Genomic DNA, 15,000 nt, shown 5'->3' with positions numbered 1-15,000 from the left:
TAGAAGAGTAAAAGAAGAGTAAAAGAAGAGTTCTAGAAGAGTAAAAGAAGAGTTCTAGAAGAGTAAAAGAAGGGTTCTAGAAGAGTAAAAGAAGAGTTCTAGAAGAGTAAAAGAAGGGTTCTAGTAGAGTAAAAGAAGAGTTTTAGAAGAGTAAAAGAGGAGTAAAAGGAGAGTTCTAGAAGAGTAAAAGAGGAGTAAAAGAAGAGTAAAAGGAGAGTTCTAGAAGAGTAAAAGAGGAGTAAAAGGAGAGTTCTAGAAGAGTAAAAGAAGGGTTCTAGAAGAGTAAAAGAAGAGTTCTAGAAGAGTAAAAGAAGAGTTCTAGAAGAGTAAAAGAGGAGTAAAAGAAGAGTAAAAGGAGAGTTCTAGAAGAGTGAAAGAGGAGTAAAAGAAGAGTTCTAGAAGAGTAAAAGAGGAGTAAAAGGAGTTCTAGAAGAGTAAAAGAGGAGTAAAAGAAGAGTAAAAGGAGAGTTCTAGAAGAGTAAAAGAGGAGTAAAAGAAGAGTAAAAGGAGAGTTCTAGAAGAGTAAAAGAAGAGTTCTAGAAGAGTAAAAGGAGAGTTCTAGAAGAGTAAAAGAGGAGTAAAAGAAGAGTAAAAGAAGAGTAAAAGAAGAGTTCTAGAAGAGTAAAAGGAGAGTTCTAGAAGAGTAAAAGAGGAGTAAAAGGAGAGTAAAAGAAGAGTTCTAGAAGAGTAAAAGAGGAGTAAAAGAAGAGTAAAAGAAGAGTTCTAGAAGAGTAAAAGAGGAGTAAAAGGAGAGTTCTAGAAGAGTAAAAGAGGAGTAAAAGAAGAGTAAAAGGAGAGTTCTAGAGGAGTAAAAGAGGAGTAAAAGAAGAGTAAAAGAAGCGTTCTAGAAGAGTAAAAGAAGAGTTCTAGAAGAGTAAAAGAAGAGTTCTAGAGGAGTAAAAGAAGAGTTCTAGAAGAGTAAAAGAAGAGTTCTAGAAGAGTAAAAGAAGAGTTCTAGAGGAGTAAAAGAAGAGTTCTAGAAGAGTAAAAGAAGAGTTCTAGAAGAGTAAAAGAGGAGTAAAAGGAGAGTTCTAGAAGAGTAAAAGAAGAGTTCTAGAAGAGTAAAAGAAGAGTTCTAGAAGAGTAAAAGAGGAGTAAAAGAAGAGTAAAAGGAGAGTTCTAGAAGAGTAAAAGAGGAGTAAAAGAAGAGTAAAAGAAGAGTTCTAGAAGAGTAAAAGAAGAGTTCTAGAAGAGTAAAAGAAGAGTAAAAGAAGCGTTCTAGAAGAGTAAAAGAAGAGTTCTAGAAGAGTAAAAGAAGAGTAAAAGAAGAGTTCTAGAAGAGTAAAAGAAGAGTAAAAGAAGAGTTCTAGAAGAGTAAAAGAAGAGTTCTAGAAGAGTTCTAGAAGAGTAAAAGAAGAGTTCTAGAAGAGTAAAAGAAGAAGAGTTCTAGAAGAGTAAAAGAAGAGTAAAAGAAGAGTTCTAGAAGAGTAAAAGAAGAGTTCTAGAAGAGTAAAAGAAGAGTAAAAGAAGAGTAAAAGAAGAGTAAAAGAAGAGTAAAAGAGGAGTAAAAGAGGAGTAAAAGGAGAGTTCTAGAAGAGTAAAAGGAGAGTTCTAGAAGAGTAAAAGAAGAGTAAAAGGAGAGTTCTAGAAGAGTAAAAGAAGAGTTCTAGAAGAGTAAAAGAAGGGTTCTAGAAGAGTAAAAGAAGAGTTCTAGAAGAGTAAAAGGAGAGTTCTAGAAGAGTAAAAGAAGAGTAAAAGAAGAGTAAAAGAAGAGTAAAAGAGGAGTAAAAGGAGAGTTCTAGAAGAGTAAAAGAAGAGTTCTAGAAGAGTAAAAGAAGGGTTCTAGAAGAGTAAAAGAAGAGTTCTAGAAGAGTAAAAGAAGGGTTCTAGAAGAGTAAAATAAGAGTAAAAGAAGAGTTCTAGAAGAGTAAAAGAAGAGTAAAAGAAGGGTTCTAGAAGAGTAAAAGAAGAGTTCTAGAAGAGTAAAAGAAGGGTTCTAGAAGAGTAAAAGAAGAGTAAAAGAAGAGTTCTAGAAGAGTAAAAGAAGAGTTCTAGAAGAGTAAAAGAAGAGTTCTAGAAGAGTAAAAGAGGAGTAAAAGAAGAGTAAAAGAAGAGTTCTAGAAGAGTAAAAGAGGAGTAAAGGAAGAGTAAAAGAAGAGTTCTAGAAGAGTAAAAGAGGAGTAAAAGAAGAGTAAAAGAAGAGTTCTAGAAGAGTAAAAGAAGAGTAAAAGAAGAGTTCTAGAAGAGTAAAAGAAGAGTTCTAGAAGAGTAAAAGAGGAGTAAAAGAAGAGTAAAAGAAGAGTTCTAGAAGAGTTCTAGAAGAGTAAAAGAGGAGTAAAAGAAGAGTTCTAGAAGAGTTCTAGAAGAGTAAAAGAGGAGTAAAAGAAGAGTTCTAGAAGAGTAAAAGAAGGGTTCTAGAAGAGTAAAAGAAGAGTTCTAGAAGAGTAAAAGGAGAGTTCTAGAAGAGTAAAAGAAGAGTTCTAGAAGAGTAAAAGAAGAGTTCTAGAAGAGTAAAAGAAGGGTTCTAGAAGAGTAAAATAAGAGTAAAAGAAGAGTTCTAGAAGAGTAAAATAAGAGTAAAAGAAGAGTTCTAGAAGAGTAAAATAAGAGTAAAAGAAGAGTTCTAGAAGAGTAAAAGAAGGGTTCTAGAAGAGTAAAAGAAGAGTTCTAGAAGAGTAAAAGAAGGGTTCTAGAAGAGTTCTAGAAGAGTAAAAGAAGAGTTCTAGAAGAGTTCTAGAAGAGTAAAAGAAGAGTTCTAGCAGCAGATACGGCAGGTTCAGGCCTCTGTGCTTCAGCAATACTGAGAGAAGAACACATCTGTTCATGGAAAACCCATTTTGCAAGTGTGTTTTTTTCTACTTGTTACTTTGCACTTTTTTTTTAAGAAAATGTTTATTTACTATTGATGTTAAAAGGTTGTCATTTGAAAGTGTGTTTGCCTATTATTGCATTATTGTGCTGTTAGGATTATACAATCAGTGGAATAAAATGGTCTTAAAATGACAATAATATCGTTTATCGCAATTATTTCTGTGACGATATATCGCAGAACAAAAAGTGATTATCGTGACAGGCCTGTGTGTGTGTGTGTGTGTGTGTGTGTGTGTGTGTGTGTGTGTGTGTGAGTGTGTGTGTGTGTGTGTGTGTGTGTGTGTGTGTGTCAGTCTCAGATGATCTTATACTCATTACTCCACCACAATCCTAACACCGATCGGGAAGCAAACGGTAATGGAATATAGAAGGTGTTCATATCAGTTCATAATCTGTGTGTAAGTGATACGAGGAGCTGCCAGTAATTACCGTCAGTGTGTGTGTGTGTGTGTGTGTGTGTGTGTGTGTGTGAGATCGTTTACAGCGACTGCGATCACTGCTGGATTACTAATGACCAGAAGAGGATCTGCAACAGGAGATTAAAGAGGAAATCTGGGATTTTTCCCTGTTGACGCCTGCAAATGAAGATTAAGCTTTCGATCATAAAGTGTATAGTTCCGGTCCTTGATTCTGATTGGTTGAGCCGCGTTTGTGTCACAGTGTCTGGTTGTGTCCCCTTGTCTATCACTAGAGGTCCTCGTGCTCACGGTGTCCTTCACATTTGACTTCAATTCCCAGCATTCTGTCTGTCACTGTCACTCATCAGTTCATTGCACTCAGCTGTTCCCCGTAATCATTGTTCCCAGCTGTTCTGTGTTAGTCTTGTTAGATGTGTGTATATATTCCCTGACTGTGTTAGTATGTGTACGGAGTCGTTGTTTTATGTCCACATTTCCAATCTGTAGCTGCCCGTTCTTGTTTTGTCTTGTGCCTTGAATTGCCAATTTGGATTTTGACCCCATGCCTGAATTACTACGAGTTTGGATTACCCTTTATTTAATAAATTACTGCACTTGGATTTTTCCGCCTCCTGTGTGTGTTCCGTGACAGTTAGAAGCCGTTGTAAATGACTCAACACACACACACACACACACCTGTACGCGCATTACATCAGTGTTACTGCGCAGCCGCCGTTTATGGCGCTTTTTTGCTTGGCAACCTCTGGAACTACATTGATTGGCGGAGGAATAAATATGTTAAAACGTCATATTTTTTGTTGCTGTTGTTTATTTTTATGAATAAAATAAATATTAAAATGAATATTTTAACTGTTCTAAAAGCAATAACCCCCTTAAAGCTGTGTTTTACAGTGAATTTAGAAAAGCTAAGGGGTTTTACTCCGCGTCGTGACGAACAACGCCTCAGCTGTTCTACACACACTGTAAATCACGGCTTTAAGGGGCTTTTGCTTTATTTTATGATGATTACAAAAATATGTGATAAAAGGCAACCAAAAAAAACACCCAAAGTCTCAATGAAAAGATCAAAGGTTCAGAAAGTAGATCCGGTCCTGATCCCGTTCCCTGTGCACTAATGTTCCTCGTGTGTGTGTGTGTGTCTGTGTGTGTGTGTGTGTGTGTGTGTGTGTGTGTGTGTCTGTGTGTGTGTGTGTGTGTGTGTGTGTGTGTGTGTGTGTGTGTGTGTGTGTGTGTGTGTGTGTGTGTGTGTGTGTGTGTGTGTGTGTGTGTGTGTGTGTGTGTGTGTGTGTGTGTGTGTGTGTGTGTGTGTAGGATGAGTGAGAGAGTTCAGAGAGTTCTGGCACCGGTTCTGCTGCTGCTTCTCCTGGGATCTTCAACACAATCCAGGGAACATCAGGGTGAGTCTCACACACATACTGTAATAAGGCATATTGTCTTATTAATATTCATAATATTCATTCATATAATATTTCAATTAAGGGTTAGGATTTATTTTTATTTTAGTCTTTTATTTATTTTCAGTAAGTAATTTTAGTGCTTTGGTTTATTTCAGTTACTAATTTTTATTAATCTAATATTTACACACACTCACTCACATGCACACTCACACACACACACTCAGACTCACACACACACACTCACTCAAAAACTCTCAAACGCTCGATCACACACACACACACACACACACTCTGATAGTCTCATATAAATGTCAGCAGTAATTAAGTCCAGTGTGCAGCAGCATGTAAATAATTGAGTTGCTGTAGTGAGAATAGTTCGTTATCAGCTCAACGCTCATCACAGCTCTGTGTGATTAAAGCAACATCAGTCACACGTCACGTGTGTTACATCCGGACGATTCCATCACTGATGTAGTACTATTAGAGTTTTTAATTTAGATTCTCTCTTCATTTTTATTATAGTTAACATTTTCATGTTTCTGCGTTAAAATGGCCTATAGTTATTTCAGTGTGTGTGTGTGTATTTTTTTGAATATCAAACACACACTTACACTCACACACACACTCACTCACTACCACACACACTCACACACACACACACTCAGACACACACACACACACACACACACTCACTCACTCACACACACACTTACACTCACACACACACACTTACACTCACACACACACTCTCTCACACACACACACTCACTCACTCTCACACACACACTTACACTCACTCACACACACACTCACTCACTCACTACCACACACACACACACACACTCTATATATTGTTATTTTAGCTATTTGACACTGTTTCAGTAGTATTTGAAGTGTTTTGTGTGTGTGTGTGTGTGTGTGTGTGTGTGTGTGTGTGTGTGTGTGTGTGTGTGTGTGTGTGTGTGTGTGTGTGTGCGCGCGCAGTGGTGCGCGAGGTGCGTTCGGGCACGTGTGAGGTGGTGGCGCTGCATCGCTGCTGCAATAGGAACAAGATCGAGGAGCGATCGCTGACGGTCAAGTGCTCCTGCTTCCCGGGACAGGTGGCGGGAACGACCCGAGCGGCTCCGTCCTGCGTCGACGGTACACACACAGACACACAGACACACACACACCGATACTCTGAGTAGGGATGCAGCGAGGGGAAAAATTTGCCCGATACCGATAACTGATAATTCTTTATATATTTTAATTACTATTAGGAATTTCACTGTTTGAGCACAAATACTTGTGATTATCGGTATAACCATTATGCAGAATGACTAAAATATAGGGATGCACCGATATGAAAATTTTTGCCGATAATTCTTTGTATTTGAATTTGAATTACTATTAGGAATTTCACAATTTTAGCTTTTGAGAGTTTTTACAATGCTAATGATAATATTAAAAATCAGGAAACTAATAAATGAGTAAAATAAAGCATGCATTTTCTTGATCTGTGCTTATAGGCCAAAGTGCAAAAAGTTAATCAAGGTAACAATTTTGAGGAAAATTAATTGTGATTATCGGTTTAACCATAATGCAGCATGATTAAAATATAGGGATGCACCGATATGAACATTTGGGCCAATACGATAACCGATAATTCTTTGTGTTTGAAAGCCAATAACCGATATATTTGCCGATAAATCTAAACCCAAATTTTTTGATAATTTTTGAGAGCCTGATTACAATAACAAAAGTCTCACCATTAAAATCCATATCTAAAACACAGAATTATAATGATGTTCTCATTATAATGTTATGAAGCCGATATGACACACTTGCGCTGCACATGTTGCACTGAACCGTATTTTCCTTTTTTTTGTGCGATTCCAATCATATTTCATGCAATTAAAATCCATCATGTTGAACAGTCGCATCTGAAGAGTCACAGCTGAAGGAAAATAATACATTATTTATCGTTTTTAATTTAACAGTTATCGGCTTTCTAATATAAAGAATTATCAGTTATCGGTATCGGCCAAAGGTTTCATTTCGGTGCATCCCTAGAAATAATAAATTTTTATTGACTTTAATATATCAGCCAAATTTTCTTGTCGGGCCGATAACGATAACATTAAAAATGAACATGTATCGGCCGATACCGATATGGTGGCCGATATATCGTGCATCACTAACTCTGAGATATCCCTGTTAGCTGGAGTTAATGCATCCGGTGCAGTTTTAAATAAAAATATGAATGATACACTTTTAAAAAATGTAGCGTTGAAAGAATGTTCACTCGGAAATTGCTAGTAAATTTTCCTCATGAATCAGAGCGCATCATGAGCATCATTATTAGTCTGTCTGTTAATGAAGAAACGTTAACGGCTGACTAAACTATGATCATCCCACCCATAATGCTTTGGCTGCCGGATGCTCTATGAAATGTATCTTAAAGGGATAGTTGCACGACCGCTGAGTTCTGCGAGTCGATTTGTTATCAGAACAATACTCGAGTTACTCGACTACTCGTGGTTCATGCTACTGTAAATGAAAAGACATGAAATGGTTCTTATCAATAAATGTTTATTAATTCATAGCCTAATGCAACAATTACATAAGTAAACTCTCAAAACATTATAATTATGACATTACATATTTAAATTTTCATGTAACAGAGCCAAATAAATATCCGTTCTTGCCTTTCATTTCATGTCCGCTTTTAGGGGCCGTTCACATATCCCATTTTTTGCGCGCTCAAGTTTGTTATTTCAAATGTAACTCAGTGGAAGTGACGCTCGTATTCCGCGGCGAGATGAAACCATCTTAACTTAACTACAGAATGCCGCAAGCGGTGCGCAGGTCATGTGACAAAAACCAACCAATCAGCTTCGACCTTTCCGTAACAACATGGAAAGCTCGGCCGAACAGCTGATCATATCTGCACAGGGCGGCTTTTATTTCTCATCTCCATAAATATATCTAGTAGTAAAGCTAATGCAAGGGCTAGAAATCAATTAATCTTTTGCTGATACTTCCTCATTATCATGGAGAGCGCAGTTCATGGTTGCATAGCAACGACAGACGCAACGAGACAGCGCTGAGGCCGCGTTTTTTAGACGTGATATGTGAACAGAGTTGGCAAATTACGATATTTTTGTCATCCTTGATGAAATGCTTCCACACATCTGATGTGTGTGGTGTCTGTTGGTGACGTTCGCCATTCTGAATTCATGCATGGTAATCGCACGCTCGAATAGCGCCGACTAGTGGTTGAAGTAGTCGATCTCTCGCCCTAGAAAGAAGAATGTCATACACACCTAGGATGGCTTGAGGCAGAGTGAATCATGGGCTAATTTTCATTTCTGGGTGAACTATCGCTTTAATGAACAGGAAAAGGGCCAGATGGGTTCTGATGGGTTCGGGCCCCCGAGTGCCGTCTGACCTATTCACTGACATTCTGTCTCTGACATTCTCTGCAAATTAAAGTTCGGCTCTAATGTCCTCCATCGTGTCTGAAACACCGGCTGCACACACTGACCCGCCGTCACACACACTCTCTCTCTGCTCAGCCTCGATAGTGGCGCAGAAGTGGTGGTGTCAGATGCACCCGTGTCTGGATGGAGAGGAGTGTAAAGTTCTGCCGGATCTCAGAGGCTGGAGCTGCGCCACGGGGAACAAGATCAAGACCACCAAGGTATGACACTTTCAGAAAATATGTCACGTTCACTGTATTTGTACAGCACATTTACAACAGCCACTAGTGCTTTACAGAACAACCAGATTAAAAGATAGTAAAACCTGCATAAAACACAAATAAGAGCGGCAAAACTAAACCGAACCTTAAAACAGGAGTGACCAAACAGTATCAGACTCAAATATAAAATAGTAGGACCAACATTAGAGAAGAAATCATCTTTTCAAATCTTCGGGGAGTCAAAAATACAGCTTTGCTTCTTTGTGCAGGATTTGAACTGCCATTATGATTTTATATAATTTAATATTCAACAATATTATTGATCTCCTGATTTAACAGCATTATATGAGAACTGAGCTGGATGATGACCTCACGGTTTCTCCAGAGCGGCGATATTTATATATAAATAAATTAGGGCTGTCAAAATAACGCGTTAATTTCGATTAATTAATCTGAGAAGAAATAACGTGTTAAAAAAAATAACGCAGATTAATCCATTCCGTTTTGACCTTTGCGGAGCCGTTCTAGCGTTCGTGTAAAAAGAAGGAGGGAGACAAGAACGCGCTGCTTGGATCATTGTTTGGAACATTTACTTATAACAAACGGAGTTCGTCAAACTCTAAAGTACCACATCAATGCAAAGCATCCAGGAGTGTGTGCGTGAGTCGGCGAGTGTGTCTGAGAGAAAGCGCGCTTGTGTGTGTATGTTGTAACTTTTCACGCGCTCTCACGTCACACAACCATTTTCTCACGCACAGAAAAATCGCGCACCAAAGAGAGGACACGGAAACAGACAAGACAGAGCACGTTACTTATGATATTAAAAAAATCTCAGCTCTCAGATTCTGTTAATTTTATCACGAAAATCAAACAATACCGTTTTGGCGCTTGTAAATGTGAAATGACGGATCCCTATAGCGGCACGTGAACCGATCATCTCTAGCTAATAGTAAATAAACACCAATGACCAATGTTGAAAGATACAGTAGGGCAGCCTAAAACTTACCGAAATGTATATTCCTCGATCAATCAGTGTTTTTCAACCGCGAAAAGAGGTCAATAAAACAGCTGGAGAACAATTATGTCACATAACATTTAGCCCTAAGTTACCTCAGGAAATCCATTTCATGACCATATAGCATGTTATAGTTGGCTATAAAAAAAGAGCTATAGAGAGTAGCCTATTTTTCAAAATGTATGTAGCCTACTACTATAATACGTTTGGATTATATTTTTACTTATATCAAAGTTGTTATTTGTAATAAACACGCATTATATTTTATTTGAGCTATTTTTAACCTTAAATACTACCAGCTGATATGGCTCTCTGTATTTTTACAGCATTGGGTGAGATTTTTTTTTCTTGAGAAAAATGAATGCCTATCTTGTGTACCTAATATTTATCCAAATGAGTCAATATTGCATCAAATCACAATAATTAAATTAAATTGAAATCGTGAAATTTGTGTCAAGCAATAATAATTAAAACGTCGCTTACCAGAAATTGTACCATGCAAACATTGTAAGATTGTGTATGCGATTAATTTAGATTAATTAATTACAGAGTATGTAATTAATTAGATTAAAAATTTTAATCGATTGACAGCCCTAAAATAAATTTACTAAATTAATAACTTTTTTACAACAGAAGTGAAACATCACTGAACTTACTTAAGCTGGACTGTGACGCTATTCTTCTGGACACACACTTTGTTGCATTATTATTATCTCTGTAAAGCTGCACTGAAACACTCTGTATTGTAAAAAGTGCCCTATAAATAAAGATGACTTGACTTTTACGAACATTTCCGTTGATGCAGTGTGTAGTAGAGCTGTTAGTGAATGTAATAGATCTGTAAAGTTGCTCGACAAATACAGTTATTGTTATCTAAAAGGAAGAAGAAGCTGCTGAAACGAGTCAGTAAATCCAGTCTAACATGTAACTAATTAGCATAATGCCCGCCTCTGGTCCTGATTGGCTGAACAGCATCTCTTAGCTCCGCCCTCAAACACTGTAGTGTATCTGAGACTGGAAGAGTTTGGTTCGTGTCGAGAAGACGCTGTTTCCTGAGATTGATACGGTAAAACACACGCCATCGTTACTGTTCGTATCACTGTGATCAAGAGCTGAGATTCAGATATGATAATGAGCGTTTGCTTTCTGACCAATCACAGCAGAGCAGCTCTCAGAGAGGCGGAGCTTAGAGAGACTGAATATCCCAACGAACCGTTTCAGACACTGAGAGAAAACAGTTTTTGACCTTTGAGTCATGTAATATAAATAAAATAAAGTTGCAATTGCATGTTGTAAAGTCAGAATTGTGAGATATAAACATGCAATTCTGAGTCTTTTTCCTTTAGAATTGGACCTTTTAACTTTATATCTCACATGTCTGAGAAAATATGTAAATCTAGTCTTCTAATCTTCAAAACTAAATTAGAAACCTTTAAAATAGCATAATCTGGGCACTTAAAACCCTCACATTTTATGTTTTATATAATTTTTGTTGCATATAATAACATTTGATGTGCTTTCTCAACACTATTCATCAGCTTTTATCACTAACATGTTCCTCTAGTAATTTCATCTGCGCAGATTTTCAATTGCTTCTAAACTCTAACCATTCTCAAATCAAGATACATTTACTGGAAAAGCAAAATGACTTGTTTTCTGAAGTTTATGCTGAAAAATCAAGGGTGGATAAAATAAAAACCTCCGTTGGGGTCAGAAAAATGGACTTATTTCGAGTCGAGTGAGTCTGTATTGGGTCATCTGAAGGTCACATCACTCAGTCTTCGGGATCACGAGTAGATGAAGCTTTTAGCCCCATTAATGACTAGTGTGTCACCGCAACACCCTTCACCCGTCAGAACCCGCTGGACAGCAGATCGCCGGCTTTAATTAGAAGCTTTTAATAGTAACCCAATGCAAATGTCCTTCTCCTGGTTATGACGACTGTATGAGCTCGTTCAACTTCTATCAATTATTTAAAGGGCCTCGCCAAACCTGTCTGGAGCCTAATTATTGATCCTAAATATCCGCGGTTATCTTCAGACGCTGGCAGATTAACCAGGCCAACCTCAGAACTGGGATATCTTTCTGTTCTGTATGAAACACTAAACTAATGCCGCTTCCTGCTTTCATTTCCCATGTTTCGGGCGGCACAGATTTCCTCGGACCGGGATCAGCTCTGGTGACCACTGGAAACCGGATACAGGTGAGCGGACCTGCAAAAACACAAACCCATCATCATCATTATAATCTTCATCATCACAGAAACCCATCAAAACTCTGCATGATGTAGAACTCAAATATGCGATGGATGTGTGTTTAATGTGATTCACACACTACCTGTCAAAAGTTTTGATACAATTTTTTATGTTTTTATCTTCTGTCCGCCAACCCTACATTTATTTGATTAAAAATACAGTAATGTTGTTATATATCATGACAATTTAAAATAACTATTTTATTATGTTTTAAAGTGTAATTTATTCCTGTGATCAAAGCTGAATTTTCAGCATCATTACTCCAGTCTTCAGTGTCACATGATCCTTCAGAAATCACTATAATATGATGATCTGATGATCAAGAAACATTCATTATTATTAATATTGAAAATGTTTTTTCAGGATTCTTTGATGAATAGAAAGTTCAAAAGAACAGAATTTATCTGAAATAGAGACATTATAAATGTCTTTACTGTCACTTTTGATTCATTTAATTAATCCGTGATGAATAAAATTATTGATTTTTTTAAAAAAAAATTTATTACTGAGTCTGACTGACCGCAAACTTTTAAACTGTAGTGTTTAATGTTATAAAAGATTATATTTCAGATAAATGCTGTTCTTTTAAACTTTCTATTCATCAAAGAATCGTGAAATAAAAATGTAAATAGCTGTTTTCAACATTGATAATAATCATAAATGTTTCTTGAGCATCAAATCATCATATTATAGTGATTTCTGAAGGATCATGTGACACTGAAGACTGGAGTAATGATGCTGAAAATTCAGCTTTGATCACAGGAATAAATTACACTTTACTATATATTCACATAGCTATTTTACATTTTAATAATATTTCACAATATTATGATTTTTTTTTTATTTTTTTTTTTTTTAATCAAATAAATGCAGCCTTGGTGAGCAGAAGAGACTTCACAAACACACTTTCTGTCCGATGTTTTATGGTGTTTGGAAGCTTTGTTAAACTGAATAGCATGTTTCAGCCAACCATTATGTATATAAAAACAATATATTTTAAGTTTATTGCAAAGCACGCATTGGTGGAATTTCAGCACAGCATCATGGGAAATGTATTTTTTTTCACCATGAATTCAGCTGTTAAACACGATTATTTTGAGAATGATTTTAAATAATGTGTGCTGAGGAGAAGCAAACAGTGTTGATTAGCAGTCCCGTAGCGCACAGTAGTGTTAAAAATAAATTTCCCTACGGAGAAAATGGAGTTTCTACTTCCTATTGTGCTTTATTGGTTTAGTCAATGTGAAATGCGTTTCATCTGAAACTCAAGCAAACACAGTAACTCGACTATGGTTTTTAGAGTTAGAAACATGCTTTGTAATGATGTTTTACCAGTTTGAGACACCTGGAGCCTCCGTGTGGAAACATCCGGACCTCAGATCACAGGATCACTAGAGACTCGATGAACTCTCGGATCAGGAACACCGACTGACGGCGGATCCGGAACGTTTGCTTCCTGTATTTCTAATATGAATGTTCATGTATCCTCATATCAAGTAAGACCACTGCAGGTTTTCTGTACGTAAATGACGCATTCGCTCATAATAAACCATGATTGTCTTAATCTAGTACGTCTTTCTAGTGTATCTCTAGCGGATGAGCAGCTCGTCTACAGGAAGTCCTTAAATCATGTGACTCTCAATCATTTCACTGTGAAAGAAAAATTTTATTATTTGAAAATGTGATTGCCAAAAAATTACGGTAAAAAATGTCAATGAATTTTCAAAAAACTGTAATTTACAAAAAAAATACAAAAGCCTTTTTGACGTCGAACACTGATGCACAAGATAAAGACATGATGAATCCAAGTTTATCTCAAGCTGAGGAAATACTGATATACAGAACAAAATACAGCCAAAAATGTAAACGTATTTACAGAACAATTTAAAACTGTAATTTACAGCAAAAAAAAATCCAACTTCCCTTTTGACCTTTTGGATGAAAAAAAGACATGATGAATCACAAGATAAATATATATTCGTGGAAACACTAAAATAATGCAATAAACATTCATTTATGAAGTACAAGAAGAAACGGTTATTCAAATGAAAAAACATCAAACAGGGAATTCTGGGAATGTCAGTTTATGGCTTTTCGGTGTAAATTATAAGCTTTTTAATTCTGGAAATTCTCAAATGTTTACATGAACAGTAACCGAGAGATGAAGAGACATTCGTTTACTTCCTGTCAGCAATAACTCAAGCTGAATAAACTGCAGATGTTACTGACAACCTTTATTTATTCGTTTTTTGTTTCAGAACCTATTGTATTTTTTAAATGTTATTATTATTATTTTTTACATTTTTTTAATAATATTATTTAATTTTTTCATTATATTGTTTTAGACCCTATTTTTCTTTTTCTAATTTAATTCTATGATTGTTTTGTGTTAGACCCTATTATTATTTTCTTTAAATTACTATTTTATTTTATTCATTTTTTTATAGTTTTAGACTATTATTTTTGTTTTTATTGTATTGCATTTTATTTAGTTTTACACGTTTGATTTTGTTGATGTTATATTATTTTATCTTTATTGATTATTTTATTTTATTTTGTTTTAGACCTTTTTTTAATTTATTTTATAATATTTTTGCTTTTTTTTTGTGTTAGATCCTATTAGTTGTTTTTTTTAATTCAGGTTTTTTGTATAGTTTTCATAATGTTATTCTATCTTTATTCATTATTTTAATTTAGTTTTAATTTACTTTTTTTCTATTCCTTTTTTTGTTTTACACAATTTTTTCTCTCATATATTATAATTATTATTATATATATAATGACTGTCATCATCCCATTTAATCAGACTGTCTGAATGACGCAACACACACTCTCTCTCTCACACACACATCATAATATTATTATTTTATTTAGTTTAGACCTTTTTTAAATTTATTTTGCAACAATTTTGCTTCGCTTTGTGTTCAATTTTATTTGATAGTTTTAGACTCTATTATTGTTTATTTTTTGAATATATTTCTAATGTTCTGTCGGCGTGAGGGGTGTATCTGGTGTTTGCAGTGTGTCCCGTGAGGAAAAGCGGCTGTAGGAAGTGAATGTGTGTTTATGATGGAGTTCTGCTGTTCGGGAATAATGGAGAGATTGACAGGAGTAATGAAGCGTTGCGTTCGTCTGTCTCCGCCGCTTTTGTTAGACGTGTCAGATTATTGTAATCGCACACAATACAGCACGAGTCACGAGTGACGCTCATCATCTGCCATAAAACTTGTGTGTGTTTCATCTCAAACTGGACCCGAATAACAATCCTTTATAATGTCATGCATTTTATAAATGCAATAAATAACAATTATTAAATTAATCGTGTGAAATGAATGTGGAACAATGTTTGTGTATAATCTAAAAATAATAATATGATGATGTTTTCATGAGTTTGAAAGCGTGAATATCTGCTTTTGTGCTT

The 15,000-nt window shown here is 35.9% G+C and overlaps 1 protein-coding gene across 1 annotated transcript in view; it reads left to right on the top strand.

Annotated features, from left to right (window-relative positions):
- LOC143706039 (chemokine-like protein TAFA-2) overlaps window positions 1–13,147 on the top strand; it is a 40,596-nt gene extending 27,449 nt beyond the window's left edge. Inside the window, exons 2-6 of the mRNA XM_077197582.1 lie at window positions 4,542–4,627; window positions 5,612–5,767; window positions 8,185–8,309; window positions 11,478–11,527; window positions 12,915–13,147. Coding sequence (XP_077053697.1) covers window positions 4,543–4,627; window positions 5,612–5,767; window positions 8,185–8,309; window positions 11,478–11,507 — 396 coding nt within the window. The 5' untranslated portion in view covers window position 4,542 and the 3' untranslated portion in view covers window positions 11,508–11,527; window positions 12,915–13,147. The remainder of the gene's footprint in view (window positions 1–4,541; window positions 4,628–5,611; window positions 5,768–8,184; window positions 8,310–11,477; window positions 11,528–12,914) is intronic.
- The last annotated feature ends 1,853 nt before the right edge of the window (window positions 13,148–15,000 follow it).

This window comes from Siphateles boraxobius, unplaced genomic scaffold (assembly GCF_051911475.1).
Source record: "Siphateles boraxobius isolate OS27281-9 unplaced genomic scaffold, OSU_SipBor_1 4, whole genome shotgun sequence".
Classification (NCBI taxonomy): domain Eukaryota; kingdom Metazoa; phylum Chordata; class Actinopteri; order Cypriniformes; family Leuciscidae; genus Siphateles; species Siphateles boraxobius.
The sequence above is the reverse complement of the archived record's forward strand: the minus strand, read 5'-3'. Positions and strand labels throughout refer to the sequence as shown.